Here is a 24361-nt window from a genome sequence, read left to right as displayed (position 1 = left end):
GGCAGACCGAGGGATTGTCTATGGGGCAGGCAATTTATGTACCCAGGTAGCTCTCTTTACACAAATAGTTTGCAGACGTTTATTAGCAAAAGGCATGATAATCCAGAATTTAAGCCTCTAACGAATTTCCTAAGCAAGATTATTTGGCTTAACCCATCCAAACAGCCCGTAAGGCTTCAACGCGAGGATGTAACAGGTAGATACGTCTTTGTACCCTCGTGTTTTACACGACCCTGTTTAGACACGGATCCCTGCCTCCGAGCCTCGTCCCCTTGTAATACCTGTGGATCTAAAGACTCGCATGAAAGTGTTCCTGGGGTTAACGGCAAAACCGCCCGACTCTGCACCGATAAAACCCTTCTGAAACTGGAGACGCTTCTGAGACCGGCCGAGGAGAGGGGGCTGCGGGCTGGAGCCCCGCGGAGGGGGCTGAGCCCCTTCCTCGCACCCGATCCGTGCCGAGCCCCGAGCCCCGAGCCAGCGGCCCCTGCCCGGGCCAGGGCGCAGCCCGCTCCCCCTCCCCAGCCCCGCACCTCCCGCGCGGCCGGGCGAGCCCCGCAGGGTCGGGACGTGACTCCTCGGGCAGCGCCTGCCCTGCCCGCCGCCCTCCCCGCTCCAATCTCGGCCGCCGAGCCCTGCCCTCCCGGCCCGCTCTGCCCCTCGGCGCGGCGGGGCCCGGAGCGCCGCACGCAGCGCGGAAGGTGACCCGAGCGGCCGCCGGCGGGAGCGCTGCGGGCCCCGCTGCCCAGGCCCGGGACGAGCCGGCGGCCCCGCGGCCCGGCCTGGCGGGCCAACCCCCCCCCCGGCCCCAGCAGGTACAAAGGGTAAGGGCGGCAGGGCCGGGCCGCCCGCCTCGCCCCCCGGCCCCGCCGCCCCCCGCCCCGGCCCCTACTCACTCTCCCCGCAGCTCCGGCCGCACCAGGCCGCCAGCACCACGGCCACGGCCAGCGCCGCCGCCGCTCTCGCTGCCATGCCCGCCCGGCTGCAGCCGCCGCGGCTCGGCGCGTCCCGGCGGGGGCGAATCAGAGGCCGCGGGGCGGGCGCGGGGGCCGGGCCCGGCTCCGCATCGTCGGTAAGAGACCCGGAGAGGAGCCGCTTCGGCCCCGTTTATAGCGCCGGGCCGGCGGCCCAGGAAGCGGGGCGGCCCCTCCCGGCCCTCGGTGTCGGCCCCGGCCCCGGCGGCCCCTTCAGCGCAGGCCGGGCTGGCGCGGCCGGGCGGGCCGGTAAACAAGGGCTGCCCCAGCTGCGAGCGGGGCGGCCGCAAGAGGCGGCGCGGAGCGGGCAGGGACGGGACGGGACGGGACGGGGGAGGAGCGGCGGGATCCACCTGCCGGGCCTGGGGCGAGGGGAGGGAGGGAGGGAGGGAGGGATGGAGGGATGATTGGATGGAGGGATGGATGGATGGAGGGAGGGATGGATGGAGGGATGGATGGATAGAGGGATGGATGGAGGGATGGATGGATGGATGGAGGGATGGATGGAGGGAGGGATGATTGGATGGAGGGATGGAGGGAGGGATGGATGGATGATGGATGGATAGAGGGATGGATGGAGGGATGGATGGAGGGATGGAGGGATGGATGGATGGAGGGATGGATGGATGGAGGGATGGAGGGATGGATGGATGGAGGGAGGGATGGATGGATGGAGGGATGGATGGATGATGGATGGATAGAGGGATGGATGGAGGGATGGATGGAGGGATGGAGGGATGGATGGATGGAGGGATGGAGGGATGGATGGATGGAGGGATGGAGGGATGGATGGATGGAGGGAGGGATGGATGGATGGATGGAGGGATGGAGGGATGGGTGATCGCTGCCACAGCAGGAACATTCAGAAACTCGGTGTTTGCAGGGACAGCCGCCCGAGGGTGGGATTTTGGCCTCCTCGGTCGTGGGGAAGCGGAGGAGCCTGTCCCAGGTGGGGAGGGGGCAGCTGGCTGCCCCTCGGGAGCCCAGCGGGAGGGCGGTTCACTCCTCCTGGCAGTAGAACGTTCGGAGGGGGGACTTGCCCCAGAGACTGGCTCAAAACAGAGCTCGGGGAGAGGGCAGCGGGGCTGTGCAGTTTTCAGCATCAAAGGGCCCAGTTCAAATGGCCATTTTAAAATCTCTGGTTGCCTTCTCTTTCCAGGGGGATTCAGCATTTGATGCCTTTTTCTCCTTTTGTCATCAGCTCTGTGCTGTAGTTGTGCTAAGCCCTGACAGCACGTTTCCTGGCAACTTCCAGTAACTTTATCTGGCACTTTCTTTCACCCATTTCTGCAAGATACTGAGTTATATTAACTGCTGGAATAAAGCTTTATAAATTCAGAAATACTTGATCAATAGACATTCTTCTTTCAAATCTTTCCCATCTTCAGCTCACAACACATCTCACATTTCGTGCACTAGCCAGGCCAGAGGTTCCCAGCAGGTCACTCAGCATCAGCTCCTTGTTTCCAGACCCTCAATTGCATTAAGAGAGTTTTTGCCCTATTTTAAATGCTTTGTGTTACTTTTCCGTTTAAAGAATTGCAGCAGTTGTCCCAGGGATATTAGATGGCTGTGAATGGGAGGAGGGCTGGTCTATGAAATCACATCTATTTTGGTACAGTTCACTCTTTAACGTTCTTTTGAAGTTTCCCAGTTGGATGGGTTAAAGTCAATGGTCTGATTTGACTAAACCACCCAAATGGTGATGATATTTGTGTAACTATAATTACATTTCAGCATTTGCAAGCGATTTACATGTTTAGATGAAAGGCCCTGCTTCACTGGGGATGCTTTTTCCCTGTGCTTATTTCAGCAAGGGAAGGTGTGTGTCTGCACAGCAGATCAGCTGTTGGTTCAGCCTGTCGGTGCATCAGAACTGCCAGCCTGGGGACAGATTTTCCCCAGGATTTCTGCTCTTGCTGCCCTTTCCTCACAAATTCCAACTCAGGAGTGCAGAAGAGCCTCAGAACCAAACTCACTGCTCTTCAGAGTACCTCAGGAAGTAAGGGCACTTAAGGAACGGCAATAAACAACCAAACTATGTGCTCTCTGCTTGCAAATTAACCTGCTTTATGACTCTAGACTGTGTGTAAAACAGAGCCAAACATCACCTAGACAGCTTGGGCTGTATGGAATTCATCATGTGACTGTAACAGCAACCTGCTCCTGCTTACTCACTGATGTTCTTACTGCCTTTCCTGTAATAATGGTATCACCTTACAGATTGGCACCGGAGGATTAAAGGCTACAGGTTTATTATCTTTCCCTAAAACACTATTTTTAGTTTCTAATTACTGATTAAGAGCATCAGGGTGCAATCTTTCCAGCATCTTTCCCATACACTCGCTGCTACATATTCATCATGCTCCAGTACACTAGCTTTGCAATCAGATAACCCAACACGAGCCATGTGGGCGCTAAGAAACGAAGCCAGCACCTGCTTGCTCATTATTTTTTTCCCCTCATAGCTGCACTGCAGGCTCTTCTCTAATTCCTGATCTCAGAAACTACTAAAATCACTAGTTGGAAAGATTTAATAGGACTCCTTTCTTCAACAATGTTCCCGTTTCTTTCTCACCTCCACAGATGTTTCAGGGTTTCATTAAAATAACTTCTAACTAAGCAGTGATAACATGTCTGCTCTGAGCTGTGACACTTACAAACTACTGGGGTTCATTTCTGAATTCTCCTAAGAAAATAAATACAGGGAGACTTGAAATAGAGGATATTTACCTATCTGACCCCACAAAGACACTTTTTTTTGTCCATTCCTTACTTAAATCTCATTAAGTACCAACTGCCAAGGAAGGCAAGGAAAACAGGCACGGAATGCTGAAATAATATTCTGTTTTCTAACATTTTTTCTCTCTGATGCAGAAGATTATCTGTAATTACACACCTGAACAGTGTATGCTTGCTGCAGGATATTATTCGCAGGCCAAAATTTATAGAAATGTACCAAAAGTATCAGCCAGTATCATCACTCATGTCTACAGAATCCTCAGTGCATTCGCAAGGCAGAGTTCTTTTCCTTTTGCAACTATTTAGAAGATGAGTGTGACAACATTTTTATTGTACTTTCAGAGCTGAAGCCCAAATGGTGGTCCCCCACTGTGGTGTTTTCATGAAAACACACTCCACTTTTTGTCATCTTTGGCACTTCAGCTGAGCTAATACACAGTAAAAGTGCTATATATACTACACAGTACCAAAGCAGCACTGAAAAATGAGTAGGGTGGAAAAATCTTTCTGGAGCTGTGTCCCAAGCTTCATTTTCTGTGAGACTGGAACCACAGAGTCATTCTGCTCTGCCCTACAGATGCCTCCATATGAATCCAACCTAAGTGTACCAGCTCCCTAATCAGATCCCAGCTCCTCCAGACCAACACTGCTAGGAACTGAAGTCCTTGGAAGTCCATCCCTAGAAGCAACATCCCTGGAGGAGGAAACACCTTTGCACAAACAAGGATGGAAGATGACGTTGGAAATCAGCTTGATGTTACTCCCTAACTCCTGAAAGGGCCCAAACTGCCAGCTTTACCAGCATGTTCATTTAGCTTCCCTCTGCTCAAGGGGCAAAGCTAAGACACTGTCCTACAAGACATCCTGGTATCAAAACTGGAACTGTATGGAGGATACAGGCTGGGAGAGTTGGGGTGTTCAGCCTGGAGAAGAGAAGGCTCCAGGGAGACCTTAGAGCACCTTCCAGTGCCTGAAGGGGCTCCAGGAAAGCTGGGGAGGGGCTTGGGACAAGGACAGGGAGGGAGAGGACAAGGGGGGATGGATGAAAACTGGCAGAGGGAGATTGAGGTGAGACATGAGGAGGGAATTCTGGAGTGTGAGGGTGGTGAGAGCCTGGCCCAGGTTGCCCAGGGAAGCTGTGGCTGCCCCATCCCTGGCAGTGTTGAAGGGCAGGTTGGATGGGGCTTGGAGCAGCCTGGGCTGGTGGCAGGTGTCCCTGCACATGGAAGTGGGTTGGATCTAGATGATCTTTAAGGTCCCTTCCAACTCAACCATTCTGTGATTCTATGACAGACTGAGCTGTTCAGGCACCAATAATACAGTCCTTCAAAGCCTTATCTCCAGGGCCTGCTGTCTGAACTCAGCAGTGTTTGCATTCTGCCCTTGGAGCACAGTCCCATCCTCGTGTTGACACAACTGCACATGGAGAGAGAACACAGCTTGCCTTCCTCCCCCCTGAGATACTGCACTCCCTGAAAACTCTGTCTGGAAAGTTACATGCATCTTTCTCCCATGAATTGCACCCTGGAACCAAACGTACGCAGAGCTCTGCGCTCGGGTGGGTTTTGGGTTGTTTATTTTAAAGGAAAGCTCCATGCTAATTAATTAGCCCAGGAATATCCAAGGAAAACAAGACTTTGCACCCAAAAGGAGCTCTAGAGCAGCTAACTCACCAAGAAGGTGCCTCAGCAGTATTTCTAAGTACTAAACAGTTGCAAACCAGTTCAGGGAGCCAAAGCAAACCAGGAGACTGAGCTGAGAGTGAATTCTCACTTTCTGCTTCCTCCACAATTCAGTGTGGCCTTTTCTTAACAACAGGGTGCAACTGCCTGGGTGAACAGTCACCCCACTGCTCAGGCTGCTCTATTTTTATGGATTTGTCAAACACACTTTCCTGCTCACAAGTTTCTCACCAGGCATTACGCATGTTATTCAGCCTCCTGTCCTTTGAAGATGCAGAAGAGCTGCTGTTGAAGCCAACAATAGCCAAGTCTCTGCATCACTGGCAGGATGCTGCTGCAAAGGTTACAGAACTGACTTCTCAGCGACCAGACCCAAAGCTGAGAGCACAGGAGAGCTGACCTTAGAAAATTTAGCTCATCCTGTTTGGAGTCACACAGAACCACTTGCCAAATCTCTTAATATAAAATATTTCACGTCATTTCTTGTCCTCTCTTACCCTTCCTTCCATCCACACCAGATCTGAGAAGTGCCTCCTTTCTTCTGGCCAGGAGAAGGCTCAGAGGATGAAGATCCGGTCACTTGATGAGCTAAGGACAGAAGTCCCAGCTTTTGTACTGTTGAAACAGGAAACTTTGTCAGATCCTTCTGGAGAATTCTATTGTTACATTAGCAAATGCAGCCCTTGCCCAAGGTGAAAATGGCAGAGGGCATCTCTGCCACATGCAGTTCAAAGGAACTGGAGACTGAGGATGCCAAGGAAATCACAGCTCTCCATGACCTGTAGGGCAGAGCTGCCTCACTCCATCTGGTTTTGTCCAGTTTGATTTTTGGATGTCACAGAGGCAGATGAAACGTTTGACTTACTTTCCACTCCTGCTCAGCAGACTTTTGTTCTAAATTCCACGTCAAACTTTTTGACTCAAAAAGAACTTAGCATTTTCCTCTGTTGCTACTAGAACAGTCAGATTCCCAACCCAGGTCCAGCACACGGGGCCCAGCTGTGAGAACAGCCTGACAAACACAGAGCTGCCCTTCAAACCCCTCCTCCATTCCTTCCTACAGCTTCTCACCGTCCACCTAAGCCAGGCTCACACCCAGGGTGCACAGCCCACCCTGGTGCTGCCAGGCATCCTGTTCTGTCAGCAGCCACGGGTGAGTTGGGGGCTTCACCCTCATGCCTGCTCCAGGCCACCAACTTGCCACACCGGCTCTAATCCACAGCTCACCACCCCAACCCCCCTCATCTTTGTCTCTTTTTTTAATTTCTTGGCACTCATGCAGACTTTTGCTGACTCAGACCCCCAGCAAACCCCCACTCCACACTGCTTTACCTGACATGTTGCATTTTGGACAACGTGGACCTTCCAGTTCCCGTTTTGATAACCAGCCTGTTCCCTAGACACACCCTTCCTTTGTAAATGTTAAAAATCCATTATTCCCTCACTGCTGCTGCTTCCCACTGCCCTCTCCCGTGAGGAGCCAAGGCTCAGCCCAGCCATGTCACAGTGGGGTAATGTGAGGGGGGACATTGATTTAGCTCCCTCAGGTTTTGATGTCACTCTTGTTCAACAGGAACACACCAGCCTCAGCAATGTGGCAGATCAGGACAAGAGAGACCAGCCAGCCCTGCACTGGGGGACTCTGGAATGGCAGCAGCACTCTCCTGTCGACCCAGAAAGTTGATTATTATTTTCTGCTTGTAGCTGATATTATCATGGTTACATTTTTTTTTAACTATTAACCATAAGACTTTGGGTCTAAGGTTTCACAACAGGTTTACAGCAGAGTCAGTGAGAATGGATTTGTCTGGTTGGTATCACACAGGGAACCTTGAGAAGCAGAACCCGGGTCTGTGGAGACCTCATAGTGAACTTCCAGTGCCTGAAGGGGCTCCAGGAAAGCTGGGGAGGGACTTGGGACAAGGGCAGGGAGAGATGGAATGAGGGGGAATGGATGAAAACTGGAAGAGGGAGATTGAGGTGAGACATGAGGAGGGAATTCTGGAGTGTGAGGGTGGTGAGAGCCTGGCCCAGGTTGCCCAGGGAAGCTGTGGCTGCCCCATCCCTGGCAGTGTTGAAGGGCAGGTTGGATGGGGCTTGGAGCAACCTGGGCTGGTGTGAGGTGTCCCTGCACATGGAAGTGGGTTGGACCTAGATGATCTTTGAGGTCCCTTCCCACCCAAACCATTCTATGGTTCTACAATACCCCTTTTTGGCAGAATAGCTGCCAGTTTGGGAAAGCTGCTCAGAAACACAGGTTTGGCAAAGTAAAGCCAGGGGAAAATATGCCCAAGAAGAGCTGGTGTTACCCAGCCACAGGAGCCACTGTATCCAGCCTTCTGCTCCTGCCATTCACACATCCTTCCCGACAGCCTCATCAACTGCAAAACATCCTTCCAAAACAACTAATCCAGCTGTGATTGAGGACACTGCTTAAACATTGTTATAAGGAGTCTCTGTCATTTAGGACGTTTGCCAGAAAAGCTTAGATTGACCCACGGTTCCTGTTGCTGCCAGGTTTGGACACAGTGCCTTCCCTGGCCTGACAGGACCCAGGTCTGCCAGAGACTTATTTATTTATTTTGAACTTGCTGTCTGAAAGCAGGTAGAGTTGCCAAGGAGCCAACCAAGGCCCAGCCCTACGCCTGATAAACATCACTCCATGTGGATTGCCCAAGCTTTTGGGAAAGTTAAGCAACTCTCACTGAAAGCTGTTTCTATATATAACATTATTCTGTAGAGAGAAGCACATCAGGGCCCCGTGCTGGGAAATGGAGCTGAGGGCTGAAGTAGCAGATTGTCCAACCAGCCCCTGCACAGGAGTCAAAAATAAAAACTGCCACTCTGCCCCTGAAATGTCACAACGCCTTGAGTGATTGTTTATTCTAAATACTGCTGACACTGATCTTCAAAGTGGTTTTGAATGACTGTAATTACTAAATGCACTCAAGAAAGGCAAAGACTGCAATTGCCAGTTGCCAAAACAGTCATTGTGTGCAGGGAGACTGCTGGCCAGGAATCCCTGTGGTTTGCCAAGGCAGAAGGTAACATTCTTCCAGCAGGTCAGAGGTAGCCAGGGGCTCAGTGCTGGAGGCACAGTGCTCAGTGGTCACAGGAGATACTGCCAAAGGTGGTGGGAGTCACAGGACTCAACCCTACAACTCATCCTTCAAAATAACAAACACCCATAAAACGTCAACGGTCCAAAGTTAAAGGACACGTTTCTGAACTGGTTTCCTAGCAGGCTTCTTTGTGAAGAGCTGCTGTTGACTTGGAGGGGTGGATATTTTCTTGGGGGCAAGCTATCACTAGGAGTTCCTTCATAGGTCTTCCCAATTGACCTTCTAAGTGCCAAAAAGTTAGAGCTGACAGCAAAATTCAGCTTTAAACTTGTCTGCAGTGATGCACCAATTCTTTTGCAAGCTCTAAAGAAACATTTTATTTCAAGTAATAAAGGGGAAAGAGTTATAGACAATGAAGAATTAATATTGTATCACTCAAGTATCCCACACACAAAAACCAGACCAGGACTATGTTCAACCTCTGCTCTAAGAATCACAGAATCACTAAGGTTGGAAAAGTCCTTTAAGATCATCTAGTCCAACCATTAAGAGGAGAGCTCAGCACTGAAATGCCTGCAGGGAAAGTAGTAAACAATAAGAGTTTAAAAATAATTTGGTGACACAGCATTCACTAATGAAGCCCAGTGAAATGTCAAACATTACAGCCAAAGAAAAACTTCTGGGAAAAGCAGAAATGTTCCTAAATGGGTTGCTACAACCATAGATTTCTACAAAGTTCAAGGTAATTACCAAGTTTGCTTGAATAGAATAAGGATATTACATAGGTGAGGAGCTAGAAGAGCTGAACTTCAGAGTATAATCACTCAACGGATGGCCCATGTGTGGTCACACTGCCCTGCAACCCCCCTGTGACATCAACAAAAATATTTCATGTTAAAAACATTAACTGCCTTTGTTAACTCAGCTGTTTCTGTAAAGAACAAAGAACAATTCTGCAACAGGGCTCTGGGATGTGCCCAAAGCAGCTGTGGCACTTTTGGAAGTCCTCGATTGCTGTGACAGAAGAGCTTTTCCCCCCACCCTCTGGAGATGGCCAGAGGTCCAGCACACCCCACCTAGTGGTACCGGCCTGCAAGAGGAACGGCCAACGAGCCCCGGGGGCACCTGCTGCTCCTCCTCCCCATCAAACCCTGCTCACACCTCAACACCAGCACGTCCTAGAGCAAGACTCCAGACAGCACAGATCTGGAATGGTTGGGTTTGGCTCATCACAAACACTTCAAAATGGTTTTTACATTGTCACAACACATCTTGCTGTACTGCGGGCTCTGAATTTTTCCAGCAGCAGCAGTGTTTTACAAATATTCTCATTTATTTCATCTCTGCTTTCCTGTCATGAGCTCTTAAGAACACAGGTTTGACAGAAACACTCTTGACCAGAACAATGTGTCTCAAAAGGATGAATTACTATTTTATTTTTAATTACTTCTGCCTTGAAGACACCAGCCTCCTTTGCCCTCATCTTTCAGTGAAAAAGGTGTTTGTCCAGGTGAGGTCTGTACCATACAGGGAGTTCTGTGTGTACAGTTCTGCAGTGCCAGGGTGACACTGTGTTCCTGACACAACAGCATCAACAGAAGACAATGAGTGAGAACGTTTAGGCACACAAAGAGGGAAGCAAACATTGCAACAGCAACCAGCTTTAGCCTCACTACAGAAAGTCTAAACTGCAGAAGATTGCCAAGTCCCAGGTCCCAGATATCCACCTGGGAAAGAGGTGAGCCTGAGAAGAGTTTTACCTGTGGATACTCTCTGAATCTGAGCCAGGCAGCATTCTCTTCCTACCCCCTACAGCTGAGTATGTACAGATCTTTGTAATTAAACATCCTGTTGGCAGCAAGGTCCTACTTCAGTACAGTGAAGCTGAAGAGACAGGAGAAATTTTAAGATTAAACTGTTCCTTATATTTGATTGGAGTAAATGCCTTTCAGAAGTCATGTTTGCCACAGCCACATTTAAAAACAGGACAGCATCTATCCACTGAGGAACTTGTGAGCAGCTTGGGGTAAACAGCCACTTTTATCCCTGTCCTCCCCTCAATAGGCAACAATATTTACTAAGTAAAAAAAGTAACCAAGTATCCAAGCCTTCCCCACCAAACCCTTCAGTGACTGCACAGAAGAGATGCATGAACAACCTCCTTAAGGACATGACAGGTGGCAAAAGATTTGATTGCTGAGAGTTTTAGCAGTTGAGCTTCCCACCTGCACTCTGGCAGGTGTAAAAAAATAAATACTAACATCATTTTAGTTTGGGGAAAATTCTGATAAAGAGAATCATGCTGATGAATATAAAACAAACTACAATCAACATTATCCATAACAGCCAGTTGACTGATTTCTTGGCGTGCTGTTCAAGGCGGTCAGATTCATCCTTGAGCTTCTCAAAGTTCTGGTCTGCCATCCTGAGGGAATGTGACAGTGTCTGGGGAGCAAAGAGAACAAACCATTTCAAACTCAGATTTGAGAACTCTGGCCACGGTTTCTTCCAACACAGAAAAGGCTCAGTTGCACCAAAGAAGCAGACAGGTGCTGCCTCCAAGTCTCCCCACTCTAATCTCACCTGGAATCAAGTTATAGCTGTAGTATTTCTACAAGGGCTTGTAGTGAGAGGACAAGGGGGAATGGATCAAAACTGGAAGAGGGGAGATTTAGGTTGGACATGAGGAGGGAATTCTGCAGTGTGAGGGTGGTGAGAGCCTGGCCCAGGTTGCCCAGGGAAGCTGTGGCTGCCCCATCCCTGGCAGTGTTGAAGGGCAGGTTGGATGGGGCTTGGAGCAACCTGGGCTGGTGGGAGGTGTCCCTGCCCATGCAGGGGGGTTGGAACTGGATGGTCTTTAAGGTCCCTTCTAACTCAAACCATTCCTTGATTCCATGACTCAATTTAAACTAGGCGCTTTAACCTTTTGGGTTGCAAAACTGAGAACACTTTAACATGTGCTACCTGGTTATCTTGTTTTATCACGTTCTGGGCAGCCAGAGTGTTGTTTTTGAGGCTGCGAGCCAAGCTCAGCATTTCTTCAGCCAGCTTCTCCTGCATGTCCTGGTGGTGCTGTAGCACAGCATCCAGCTCCACTGCTGACTGCCTCTCATCAGGGGCAAGGCCTCTGCAACAGGAGAAGGAGAAAAAAACTGGGGTTGCTACTTCCCGGTGGGTTCATCTCCCAAGGTCTCCCCAGACTCTGTAACTTTAACAAGTCAACAGGAATAATTAGATCAGTTGAAGGAGTTGTATTTTGCTTTCTCCCAGCAGGCTCTTCACCCGAATGGAAGTACAGTTGTGATTTTTAAGGCCACTGGGGAAGCAGGTCCCAAACCACTGAGCATCAGAAGGAGAAACTGTGACTTACTTCCGCTTCCTTATATTTAACTCCTCAGCATCTGGGGAAAATAATAATAATAAAAAAGTTAAATTTGTGTTTTAGCATGTTAGAAACACTCATGCAATCACAGGCTGAAGAAACAAGGGATTTTCAGATGTTCAAACCCTGCTTGGCCCTCTACCTCAGGGAATATGGCTTTCAAAGGCCTACCTGCTTTCCACAGGGGAAAGACAACATCAAACATATGGTGGAAAGACAGACAGACAGACAGAAAGAGAGAGACAGACAGACAGACAGAAAGAGAGAGACAGACAGACAGACAGACAGACAGAGACAGACAGACAGACAGACAGACAGACAGAAAGAAAGAAAGAAAGAAAGAAAGAAAGAAAGAAAGAAAGAAAGAAAGAAAGAAAGAAAGAAAGAAAGAAAGAAAGAAAGAAATAGCCCTGAGGACATGGTTTAAACCTGTGTGTCTTGGTGTTCCCTTTCAGGACACGTCAGATTGGCCTTGCTCCAGCCACTCTAACAGTAGCTATGGAAACCACAAATTAATTCCTGCCAGCTCCCTACATGAGTAACGAGGCTGTATATTTAAGAGGGATGGAACAACGCCTACTCCAAGCACCTAAAATCACATGATTTGCTCAGAAGAGAACAAGAGCAGCAATAAAGGTAAATTGTTTTTGCTAATGCTATAATTAGAGTGTCTATTTCTGTATGAATTCTAGAAAAATGGGTTCCTTGCAAGTCCCTGCTACCGTTCTGATAACAGCCCTTTGGCTTTGATCTGTTAAGGTTTTTGGCTCAGTTTGTTTTTTAAGGTCTCCAAAGCAGTGAGCCACTAAATTAAAAGTACACTTTGGCCAGTCTCCACTACCTGATCTTTCTTCCCTTTCTCCATGTATGACTCAGATTAACTGAAGTTAGAGAAAACAACAGATTAAACTCACCATCGATAGCCAAGGGGTCCTGGGAGGCAAAAAGAGACACAAACCAAAATATTATAAAGTGCTAGAGATAAAAAACAGTCCTCCAGGCCTAGCACAGTGCCTCTGCCCAGTATTTAGCCTACCCAAACCAGAAAAAGGTCTATCCCACCAGTCTGGGACAGACCTGAGGCACAGCCACCAAGGGCAGCTGAACACAACAACAGACAATCCATAAAATAGCAGTAAAGAAGCAACAGCACCAAAACATACTGTACCAAGCAGCTCACTCCTCATCTTGCCCGTGCAACGAGCCTTTGTCTGCAGATGAACTGTTTTAGTAGCTGGGGTTCTTTCTTTCGTTGTTGTAGGGGTACGTCCAGGGGCCAGGAACTGATTTGCCAGAGCCTTTTCAGTTGATGAAGACTGTGGTAGTAGGAAAAAGCCATGAAAAGTCATGAATATCAGATTCTGCAGCCAAGCCACCTGGATGTGTGGCCAGCAAGGATGCAGGGAGCACTTCCAATGTTCCTTCCCTCAGAACAGCAAAGCCAGTCTGAACTACAGCACTGATTGCACCTGCAGTAATTGTGGCTCTGCTAATTGGTATTTTATAACTCTCCAGAGACACGTGCTACCACCCAAAAGAGGTGCCAGGCTTAACAGACAGTACCAGCCTCTGTATCTCACATCAAAGAAGTGAGAAGGATGTAGGAAAGATGCACTTTGCTTTTTAAAAGGAGAAAAGAAGTCTCAGATTTCATATACTAACCCCTATTAACAAAACACAAAAAATCCAATACAGTTACTCACATTTTTACAAGTCCTGCCTGGTAGGATTTTAACAAGTCTTATTTTGAGACATAAGATAAAAGCAAATAGAGGGACCAGGCAATAGTGTGAACATAAAGGGATAAAACTTCTTTTCAAGGTGAACTAACAGCTCTTACCAACTTTTCAGCTTCTAAAAGCCCCTTCAGGAAGTCCACTTTGCGAGAGTATTCGTTCAGCAGCTCTGGGGCAGGCTTGCTGTTGGAATTGAGAATAAAAGGAAGGCCAGGAATCATTATTCTCTACTGTTCAGGTGACTCCCCAGATAAAACAAGAAAACCCCAAGGCCTGGTTCTTCCAGGAAGCATCTGTCACCAGAAGCAGCCTCGGGAAGATGTTTGCAGTCCCCGGGGGGCTCACCTGGCCTGCTTTTTCAGCTCGCGGAGCATGTCTTCGAGAGCGGCCACGTACTGAGGAGGAATAAAAGAAGCTTCTAAGCTTTGAGGAGAAACACTCCTCAGGCTGGAGTTTCAACGCTCCTCAGCACCCGCCGCCTCCCGTTTCTTTGGAGGAGCCGGCCGCGCTGCTGAGGGGACAGGGCGGCCTCCCCAGCTCCCCCCGGCCCGTCTCGCCCCGCCGACGCCCATCCCGCCGGGCCGGCCGCCGCTCACCTTCTCCAGCCGCCACTCCTGCGGGTCCCGGCGCTCGGCCGCCAGCGCTTCGCAGCGGCTCAGCAGCCGCAGCAGGTTCAGCTCCCGCCGCGTCGCCGCCATGGCCGGCAGGGCCCGCCGGAAGCCGCCTCAGCGCCGCTTCCCGCCGCCATCTTGGGGCGGGGCGGGTGGCCCCGCCGCCTCAGGCGCCTCTTTTCTTTCGTAAAACAAAGTCCCCCCCCCTAAACTTCCTAAAACCAAACCAAAACCCCCACAGACGTGGCTGCTGGCTGGGGGCTGCGGTGGCTGAGCCCCGCTCTGCCTTCACGCGGAGGTCAGAGCGAAAAAGCCGCTGCTCCAAACCCCGTTCCTGAGCCTCCCGGGTGTGAAGCGCGGGGGGAGGAGGCGGCTCCACAGAGCGGGGAGCGGGGGCTTCGGGGTTAGAAATGAACCGGAGAGGTGTTGTTGCAGCCTGTGAGTTCAGAGTGTCATTTTCACAACCTAGTGTTAGAAGCACAGTGTGGGGTTTGGGTTTTATATATATATATATATATATATACACACACACACCCCCTCGTGTCAGGGATATATAGTTTGTTGGAGAGAAGGGAGATCTCTGCAGGTTCCAGTGACCCCCGGGGGGGTTTTACGGTCCCAGCAACCGAGGGACTGAACTGGGCTCCACCCGGGGGGTCCCCAGACGGAGCAGGATTGATGCCAAGACCAGACCCAACACAGCCCCTTGTGCCCTGCTCCCCGGGGCAGGAGGACACCAGCGGGTGCGGGTCATGGTGGGGACTGGGAAGGCAGCCACGGGGGCAGGAAAGGGCAGAATGAGACCTTGAAAGGGACAAAGTGACCTGCTAGAATGGAACGTGTGAACAGGACGGGGGAACTGACAGGATGAGCAGGAGCGTGGGCTGGGCTGTAAACCCTGGAGCGCCCGGGCAGGGGGGAAAGAGGGGAGAGAGCTTTGGGAACAGGGAATACAAACCCTTCTTCACCTGGCTCTGGGTGCCTGCTTGTTTAGGTCACCCAGTCTTGCAAGAGTGTCAATAACCTGTGCTTGGCTGAAGGATCTGTTTGGGCCTGTTCATTGGCGTGACAAACGTTACTCACACAGAGCACAAAAATGCTCTGAGGTGACACCCTGAGTTGCTTCCTCTGTGCCAAGAGCTGCTCCCCATGTTTCATGAAGAACTGACAAAAAAGATACTCCATTCCAGCCAAAGGCTTCCTGCCAAATAAATCGATCACTAAAGGAGGGAGACACTGACAAACGAACACGTGTATTTGTAAAAAGTGCAATGTATTAATAAACGTTTTTATATATTTTGGTCTCAGTTAAGGCTATTACAACATGAACAGTTCTGTAAACCACACAGAAAATTGTCATAAAAACATTAAAAACAAAAAAAATTAAGGCCACACACGTTGACCCACACGCACTGTTGGTCCCATGAGAGTCCATTGTAAGGCAGATGGGAAAAGGCACGGCAGCAGAATCAAGGGACTTGGGTTTTTTTCTCCTGTACACACAACTCAGGCTTTTTACTCAACGTAAGTTTTGTATTCTATGTTCATTGCAGGGTCTTAATTTAAAGTGAAGAGTATTTGTTTTCAACAGCCTTGCTTAACCCTTCCAGTACTGTACATTTCCAGGCTACCTTCCCAGCAGCCACTGCAAAGAACAAGTTCAGAGCCTTCAGAGGGTTAAAAGCTGCAAGTCAATGTCAAAAAAAGTCCAGACTGTTTAAGTATTTCACTTCTCCAGACAGGGAATGTGAGAGTAAGGGTCTGAAAACCTCCGTTTTACTTTTGCTGTGGGTTCATATTCACCCAAGAGTTCCTGAGCGTGGGCCAGTGCAGACCCTTGTGCAACGTACACAGAGTGGATTTTATCCGTTCGCCTCGCTGGCTGCTCCCTTCGTCTCACCACGATTTGAGACTCTTCGTTAGCTGAAATTCTGTCCTGGGATTCTGTACACTTGAAAATCCCAGGAGGCAGTTTTATGTTTGCTGTTGGCATCACTGGAGTTCGACGGGGCACTTTAATCTTGGACAGTGTTAAAGATGATCTGCGTCTCGAAGCCAGGGATGCAGAGGAAGGATTCAAAGAGGTTTGCAAAAGAGAAGGCACTTTGCAAATGTCTTTGGCAGGCATATGGGAGCTCTGAGCACGGCAGTGTAACCCAATAGTTGCTTTAAAGAAACAAGATACTTAGATACTGAAAGCACAGGTAAAAATGTAACGTGATACAAGCAACTGGGACCAGGTAGCGCTCGGTCACCCGGCTGTGCGCAGTGAAAGATGTAGAATAAAAAAAAACACACACTACCTTAATACTGACCTTCGGTATCCACCCGTCCTGTTCTATCTTCAAGCAGACTCTCTGTGCTTGCTGAGGTCTCAGAGTCTACATTTTCCTCATCAGAGCCTCGTTGATCAAGCTCAGGTAACCGGTAAGTTATATCTTCCCTGCATCAAAACAGAGGTTGGAGCACTCGAGAAAGACAAAGTCTCTGATCTGAGCAACTCTGTGCAGCTCCTTTTCTGAGGCAAACCTTCCTGCATAGAGCCATAAAATAGCAATTCTCATGGTACTTTCAGCTAGTCCTTTGCATTTTCCTTTTCACCTTCATAAAGGCCTACAGGAGATAATTAACTAGAGCATTCTGGACAAAAAAGTGAACTGCTTTACTATCTGTGTCACAACCTGCAGACAAAGGGTGACTTACTTTTCTTCCTTTATCGACTGTATGCGATCGATGAGAATCTCCTTTTCCCTGTTATCAGCTTCAGAAACTTCCTCTTCTTCATGCAGTGAGTCCAGCTCTGAGTTGCCACTGTCATTCCCTTTGACCTGTGAGCTTTTAGTCTGCAAGACAAATTTATGTGTAACCCTCCTCAGCCATAAGCAGTTAGACAAGTCTTGACTGTCTACTAGTTGCAAGGTGGAAGGCAAAGGAGTTGACCAAATGAAGGGCTGATGGAATTGATGAAGAGCTGTTAGTTATCCCTGCAAATGTATCAAAAGGTAACAGAAATCTTCCTGCTCGCCTGATTTCTGGGGGTTTGTTACCTTTTTTTTTTTGAAGCATAGTAATTTGATTTGCCAGCCTCAGCTTGGTTTTAGTAGTCACTTGTCAGTAATATTATTACCTCCAACACAGTGTCAGAATGCCTGACCGTGGTGACAGGTCAGCAGCCCTGCATGCAGCCTGGGGGGAAAGTTACACCAACACATGCAGCCTTGATTGTTCAAAAAAGGGTCCTTAAAACCAAGTTACAATACACAGAGTGAGTTTTTTAGTCATGCAATAGTACCATAAGAAACAAAACCAACCATGCACCCTGAACACAGGTGGTGTACATACCAGCATCCCCTCATAAGGGGAAGAAAACCCAAGTTTTACAGGCCAGAGCTAGAGAGAGATGAAGAGCAAATTCACTATATGCAGCTTCTGATCAGACAGAGTTTGGTTTGTTTCAATCAACACAACAAAAACAAAAGAAAAAACTGTATTTGCAGCATATTTATGTCCACCATCCATCTCTGGAGTGAAGGAACTCCCTTGCTATGCAAGAGACTCAGCAATATTAGTTCTACTGACTGAATTACCTGCCAAGAGCTTTTGATCCCCACCCCTGAGCCCTTTATCAAACCAGAGTCCAGTACAGCTGTATATTTAGCTTTGGGCAAGTCCAAATCCCTTTTCTGCTCCTCTTGCAATTGATCTTCCACTGACTGAATGGGGTGGACAGGATAAATAAGTAGCACATCCCTTCCCAAGAAAGTGGTGGGATGTTTTCTGCTGGCCTGGGTGGTTCTGTGGTTTCCTTCAACACTCACCGTGTTCTGCCGAAGCAACGAGAGGCGTCGAAAAGCGATGCTCTCGGCTGCTTCCAGCTGACTGATTTCATCCATTTTGATCTTGTACTTCCTTATCTGCTCCTTTATGAGCATCTCTACACACCTGGACAAAAGGGCAAGAGTTTATTGAGCAGCAGAGTTTAGTACTAGGAAAGCTTTGGGGACAACCAAAGCCAGAATTTAGCAACTCTCGACCCTCCCCTTCTCAGCTTGATATGACTAAGGTTGTAACAAAGGCAGGTGGGAGAACTGGCCTCCCAGCATGTTTCCAAGTATTGTTTCTTCTAAAACTTACATGGTTGTTTTTGAAACATCCTTCATGCTGGTTAAGGGGTCAGAGGTATCAGGACAACGCAAGAGACACGGAGCAAATACAATGGCCAAGGCATTGGGTGACATACGGTTGACATCTTCTATCAAAGCCACTCTGAAGTTCCATGTTCAGGGAAGAAGAAAAAAAAAAAAAGGATTTTAAGCAAATGGTGCTAGAACACAAGCAATCAGATCAAACTTTGCCAGAGTTCCAAAACAACATTGCAAGGAGGCCTCTAGAGTTTCTTTCCAAATGAATTAAACTCATTACTTGACCAGATGGAAGATGAGTCTCTCCAAGGTGTTATGATTTGCTTGTGGAAGCTGTTCAAGGACACTGTAAATGGCACAGAGCTGCTCCTGTTTTTCTGGTAGTTCTGCACAAGGGGAGAAAGAACAAAATAATAATTGGTGAAACACTAGTGGCAAATCTCCAAGTGCTTTCTGACATTGTCTCAAACCATCTGCAACAGACAGATTAAACTCTTAGAAGCCACTGCAATTTCATTTACAAATTGTTATAACTGGATGTTAAAGTACCCCTTCCTGGCACTGCAAATTTCCTGCTTTTTCAGATGCTGCTGCCATTAGCAACCATCAAGCGACACATCAGAATCTCCAAAAATATTTAGGTGCCTTAATCCCATTGAAGTTAAATGAATCTAAAGATTTGAGGTACCTGGATTTCTAGATCTGGTTCAGAATATCAAAGAGAAAAAGAAAACCCTTGTATTAAAGGAAACCTGCTCATTGCTTTCAGAAAGAGCACCTGAAGAGAGACACTAGAGTGACATTATACTACAAAAACAGGGAATCCTGAAGCAAGGTCAAATAAGCTAGAAAAGAAATTCCTTGAAAAGTGTTATATGTAAAATGTCCAAAATAATTGCTGTAAGTGAACTGGAAGGAAGCTGTTTAGCCAGTATGAGCATCTTAAGAGTTTCTTTTCCCAAGGACATCATGAGTTAAAGGAAAATCATCACTTGGAGCATTTCTAAAACCTACCTACAGCTCGGAGAAAATCATTGTACTGTGCAGATGTCATGAGAGGGTCTGGTAACTCCCTCAGCCACTGCTTCAGGATGCCCGTGATGGTGTGGATAGGGTAGTTCTCCAGCTTCACTGAACTGGGATCTGAAAGGAAGTGTTTTATTTAGAGCAGTTCACTCTTTTGATGCACACAATGAGACCCCAAAGAAAGATTAGAAACAGTCAAATCTCCTGTTTACAGAACCCAAGTGGCAACTCAGAAGAAACAAACAAGTCTGCTGATAGTCACTTATGTACAAGGCAGCTTTTTCCAGCCAACAAATTAATGGAGCAAGTCCAGAGAAGGGCCATGAAGATGATCCAAAGGCTGGAGCTCTGCTCTGGAGACAGGCTGGAAGAGTTGGGGTGTTCAGCCTAGAGAAGAGAAGGCTCCAGGGAGACCTTAGAGCACCTTCCAGTGCCTGAAGGGGCTCCAGGAAAGCTGGGGAGGGACTTGGGACAACGGTGAATGGATTAAAACTGGAAAAGGGGAGATTTTGGTTGTACTTAAGGAGGAAATTCTGGAGTGTGAGGGTGGTGAGACCCTGGCCCAGGTTGCCCAGGGAAGCTGTGGCTGCCCCATCCCTGGCAGTGTTGAAGGGCAGGTTGGATGGGGCTTGGAGCAGCCTGGGCTGGTGGGAGGTGTCCCTGCCCATGCAGGGGGGTTGGAACTGGATGATCTTTAAGGTCCCTTCCAACCCAAACCATTCCATGATTCTATGAAACCCTGCATGGCCACCAAAAAGCTGTTTCTAAAACACTAAAAAGCACCAGATACTTTCAGAGAGAAGAGACTTGGAGGGAAAACTGATACCCAAGCAACTGAAAGGGCAGACAACAGTGCCTGACCTGCTTGCAGCAACTGCTTCAGCTCCTTCATGCGATTTGCTGACCCTGATTTCCTGTAGATGCCCTCAGTGTAGAGGCCGTGCATCTCCACGTACTCCAGCAACTTCTCCATGACAATGGGCACTGAATTCCTCTCACTGGTCAAGGAACTCACACACACTCCAAAATGACGTGGTTCTGCATCCTGTTCAGTCTGGAATTGATACAGGCCAAGTACTGTGAATACCTGTTCCCAAGCTAGAAGATTCCATTGTTCCATGCTACAATTAGCTTATGCTTCCAGAAACAAAAGCTGAGCGTTTTATCTGAGCTTGCTACAAGCCTTTGATCATAAGGCAGATTTCCTGAGCTGCAGCAATAAAGAAATTTTATGGTGCAATTCCAGGATTCCTTTAACAGTTGGTCCAACAGAGCTCACATACTCTAAAGGAAGAGTTCCCAAATTAGCTCAAGTATCACCTCTTTTACAAGAATCTTCTGTTTCTGCAACTGCAGGGCCTGGCTCTGACTATACAGACAGAAAAGAGAACTTAACTCTTTAAGATACTTCTACTCAGTGTCTGGACATCCAGTGTTCACTTGCTGAGAAAAACAGGCCCCATTTTGCACACATGGCTTATGGGATCACATCCCAGATCTACAGTTCTTACCTTTTTGCCACAGGAGGTACAGCTGCTCTGGATTTTTGACATGCATTTCTTGTGACAAGTCAACTTGCACGCTAGAGAGAGGAGGAATTGTTAGAAACATTCCAAACCAAACAAATGCTGACTATCTTTGCTTAGTGTGACGGGGGCTCCAGGAAAGCTGGGGAGGGACTTGGGACAAGGGCAGGGAGGGAGAGGACAAGGGGGGATGGATGAAAACTGGGAGAAGGAGATTGAGGTGAGACACGAGGAGGAAATTCTGGAGTGTGAGGGTGGTGAGACCCTGGCCCAGGTTGCCCAGGGAAGCTGTGGCTGCCCCATCCCTGGCAGTGTTGAAGGGCAGGTTGGATGGGGCTTGGAGCAGCCTGGGCTGGTGGGAGGTGTCCCTGCCCATGCAGGGGGTTGGAACCTCATGATCTTTACGATCCCTTCCAGCCCAAACCATTCTGTGATCCACTTGCTATATAACTTGTGCACACTGTTCACTAAGTCCCATCTGTACCAGCCAAGGTGACAAGCCATCTGCACACCCTGCAGATGAGAGAGCAGGGAGGACCTCACTCACCACTGCAGAGACAGGCCTTCTCCATGGGCCAGATGTAGGACGAGCAGTGCTCGCACGACTGCCGAATGCTCACTTGGTAGTTTGTGAATACATGACCATTGTGTTCTTCAATCTGGTGGGAGACAGGAACAAATTTACTTTTTTGCCTTTTTTTTTTTAATTACCATTATTTTTTATAAAACTATCTTAGATTTTCCCACTTTTATTTTACAATTACAGCTGATGGCTTTGACCTTGAAACCAAATTTCACCCTATCTTAAGGCAGTTGGGTTTGCTGGATCATTTCATTGCTGATTTGCTGCCTTGGTTCAGGTTCATCAGTGCAATACAACAGTTATAGTTTGTTATTAATATTTAGTCATTGTTTTCCTTTAAACAGTCCTGTGATTGAGAAAGCCATTAGGTTCTAAAAGATGCTCTGGACAAGCAAGCAGATGCTTCAGTACCATCTATTACTGCATAAGCAAGGTCTTTGATTTCAGATACACTGTGTTGTATGGTGTCACATCTTCATCCCAGAGGCAAGGCAAAATAAAACAGAATTGCAGTACAAAAACTGTTTCAAGAGTGTTTTTTCTCTGTGAGTGCAGCTGAGAACTTAGATTATTGCAAAAATCAAAGGACTTACTGCACGATCTTGTTTTCGTTTCTTCTTCTGGGCTTTGGTTTGCTGCAGGGGAACACAAAACTGGCATCAGCCTTTGACATTCAGACATTCCATTCCTTTTTTCCTATTCAGTTTCCCAGACTCTACTTCACCTCCAAGCATTTGAGACACTACACTACAGCTTCAAGGGTTGTCTGAGCTCACATTGTCAACTTGCTAAAAACCAGCTGAGCTCACTACCTGCCGACAAAGCAATTCCACCTCTAAAGCCTTCAGAGAACTTAAGTTTGCACCAAAGAAAATGTGCAAACACTAAGATTCTCAAAATATCAAGAGCAAGTTAAATAATGAAGGATTCCAAAAAGCTGTATCAGCATTCAGGATGTGTTATACACATGATTTGTGTTTGGAAAGTGTTTCCCAAATAATGAAGAATGCAAGGGAAAAGGCTCCTGAGGTGACACAGGTTCCTTATCTGAGGAGAGCAGCACTGTTTAACTCCCCCATCAGCCAGTAGCAGAGTAACTTTCATACCTTGGGCTGCTCAGATTCCTCTTTTTTTGTATATCCTCTGATGAACTCATCCAGAAGGGATTGGAAGAGATTCAAAACCAGCTTGACTTCTTTCTCTTCCCTTTTTTTGGCCAGATTTGTAACTAGAAGCTGGTAATTTTCCACCAGATCTTTGTAGCCGACATGGATTTGCCCATTCTAGAGAAGGAAAAAGTATTATTTATAAGATACAGTTGAGACAGTTTCATATTTTTATGTGCTTAGGTTCAGAGGTGAGAAAGCACAATCATGATTAAAGATAAAAGCCCATGACAGAAACAAGTCAGCACACTTCCCTACTACACTGTGGAAGGGCACTTGGCTGAGATAAGGCAGAAGAATATTCAAAAAGCTGTTGGCACCTATTGGTGTTTAAAACAGCAACGTGAGGAGGCTGAAGACAGCAAATCCATCCATTTCTAATACTAAGTTATGGCTGAGTGAATGAGGAAAGGGAAAAGAAACAGTCTGCTTAAGGTTACAGCAGAACTGCAAAGTGTTCTTTGAATTCTAGGCTAAGAATTGCTGAATTGCTTCTACTAAAGAGCTGTAGGTCAAGCATTTAAACTGCACATTTGGCTCATTTATTACCTACCAACTTTTCACTTTATTGAGACTTACTACTTACAGGAGCAGAGTACATGGTCTTGATGTTTCCTCTGAACTTCTCTGTGGCTTCAAAAAACAAACACTCAACACCAGACTTCTGGGAGCGCAAGTCATTGATCTAGAAGGCAAAAGCATCTCCATCAAATTTCACTCCAACATCAACACCCAGCTAGTGTTAAGCTTCAGTTGCTGGGCTTGGTCACCCCTGACCATTCTAATTATTTATAACAACATTTCTTAATACACTGTGATGATGGTACAAAATAGGAGAGACAGGTTGTCAGGCTCTGACTCTGTTTCCTTACAACTTGTGCTTTTGTTTTTATACAACTTTTGCTCGTTCGCAAACAAATGAAGAGCTAACGTGAATGCCACAAGTATTTAATGTAACAAAATGCCTTCAGAGACTTGAAGGAAGGAATAGGAAGGGTCTTAATACAACCTAATATAGTCGAGCTCTCAAACCAACTTCTCTTTGCTTTAAATCCTAACAAATTTGCACCTAGAAGTCTTGAAAACGCCACACAGTGAACACACGACCTGAATATTATCATAGTCGAGTGGCTTTTACCTTGTTTAGGAGGAACTCATCCAGATGTTTCAGTTCATTGGCATTGGCAATCTCCCTGGCCATGGAGGCTCTCCAGTTCTGAGACACACTGGAGATCTTGCTGATCTTTATCGTCCGGTTCTTCTTGGATTTGCTGCTCTCCTTGGCGTGGCGCTCCCCTCCCTGCAGGCGGCCTGGCTGGCCTGAAGAAGCTGGGAAAGAAATCAGAGTGTTAAGGCAGGATGACTGGATTCTGCAGGATTCGTTTCCATGCAAGACATTACAGGAAAGATGGGGATTTAGTCAGAGAAACTTCACCTTCCACTTTCTGGGATCCTCCCGATTCTGAAAAGAGGACACAAGATACAAGGGAGAGGCCATCTCCTTCATCAATCACATCAGGACTCTCCTTTGGAATTTTCTTGTCTGGTTTTTTCCCCAAAAGTCTACGCAAAGGACTTTTAAAAGCAGACCTGAAGACAAAAGCAGACACAAGTTTGTCACATTAGTAATGGAAGCTGGCTCTGCTACAAGGAAAGGCTCTTTGAACAATAACCCACAGGAGGATTAAACCTCTTTTGTGCATGTTTACTCTAAGGTCCAGCCTGCAGA

At 47.7% G+C, this 24361-nt stretch overlaps 3 protein-coding genes and 1 long non-coding RNA gene across 12 annotated transcripts in view; 1 reads left to right on the top strand and 3 right to left on the bottom strand.

Annotated features, from left to right (window-relative positions):
• The window catches only part of INSR (insulin receptor), a 53307-nt gene extending 52126 nt beyond the window's left edge, over positions 1 to 1181 (bottom strand). The window contains exon 1 of the mRNA XM_051639395.1: positions 897 to 1181. Within this exon, the coding sequence (XP_051495355.1) occupies positions 897 to 972 (76 nt within the window). The 5' untranslated portion in view covers positions 973 to 1181. The remainder of the gene's footprint in view (positions 1 to 896) is intronic.
• LOC127393951 (uncharacterized) lies at positions 991 to 2316 on the top strand. The gene is made up of 2 exons (XR_007891552.1): positions 991 to 1072; positions 1858 to 2316. It is a non-coding gene; the product is annotated as an uncharacterized LOC127393951 (long non-coding RNA).
• Positions 2317 to 9866: 7550 nt separating this feature from the next.
• Positions 9867 to 14325, bottom strand: USE1 (unconventional SNARE in the ER 1). The gene is made up of 8 exons (XM_051639515.1): positions 14175 to 14325; positions 13924 to 13973; positions 13683 to 13761; positions 13006 to 13158; positions 12757 to 12775; positions 11831 to 11861; positions 11425 to 11587; positions 9867 to 10905 (listed from the first exon to the last, which is right to left on the bottom strand). Exons 1-8 carry the CDS (start codon positions 14274 to 14276, stop codon positions 10723 to 10725), a joined length of 780 nt encoding a protein of 259 aa, XP_051495475.1. The 5' UTR covers positions 14277 to 14325; the 3' UTR covers positions 9867 to 10722.
• A 1116-nt stretch (positions 14326 to 15441) lies between these two features.
• The window catches only part of MYO9B (myosin IXB), a 44287-nt gene continuing 35367 nt past the window's right edge, over positions 15442 to 24361 (bottom strand). For 6 of the 9 annotated variants that reach the window (XM_051639371.1, XM_051639376.1, XM_051639375.1 and 3 more), the window contains 16 exons: positions 24068 to 24222; positions 23771 to 23961; positions 23219 to 23317; positions 22573 to 22749; positions 22060 to 22101; positions 21431 to 21542; positions 20869 to 20939; positions 20219 to 20411; positions 19346 to 19474; positions 18612 to 18717; positions 18324 to 18455; positions 18008 to 18131; positions 17532 to 17579; positions 16893 to 17032; positions 16505 to 16632; positions 15442 to 16355 (listed from right to left, as the gene is read on the bottom strand). In XM_051639371.1, coding sequence (XP_051495331.1) covers positions 15916 to 16355; positions 16505 to 16632; positions 16893 to 17032; positions 17532 to 17579; positions 18008 to 18131; positions 18324 to 18455; positions 18612 to 18717; positions 19346 to 19474; positions 20219 to 20411; positions 20869 to 20939; positions 21431 to 21542; positions 22060 to 22101; positions 22573 to 22749; positions 23219 to 23317; positions 23771 to 23961; positions 24068 to 24222 — 2287 coding nt within the window. In that variant the 3' untranslated portion in view covers positions 15442 to 15915. Of the gene's footprint in view, positions 16356 to 16492; positions 16633 to 16892; positions 17033 to 17531; positions 17580 to 18007; positions 18132 to 18323; positions 18456 to 18611; positions 18718 to 19345; positions 19475 to 20218; positions 20412 to 20868; positions 20940 to 21430; positions 21543 to 22059; positions 22102 to 22572; positions 22750 to 23218; positions 23318 to 23770; positions 23962 to 24067; positions 24223 to 24361 lie in introns of all 9 variants that reach the window. The other 3 variants (XM_051639374.1, XM_051639377.1, XM_051639379.1) reach the window with 2 other exon arrangements.

The sequence above is a fragment of the Apus apus genome, chromosome 24, assembly GCF_020740795.1.
Source record: "Apus apus isolate bApuApu2 chromosome 24, bApuApu2.pri.cur, whole genome shotgun sequence".
Taxonomy (NCBI): Eukaryota; Metazoa; Chordata; class Aves; order Apodiformes; family Apodidae; genus Apus; species Apus apus.
Note: the sequence above shows the minus strand (reverse complement) of the source record. Positions and strands in the feature narration are given on the sequence as shown.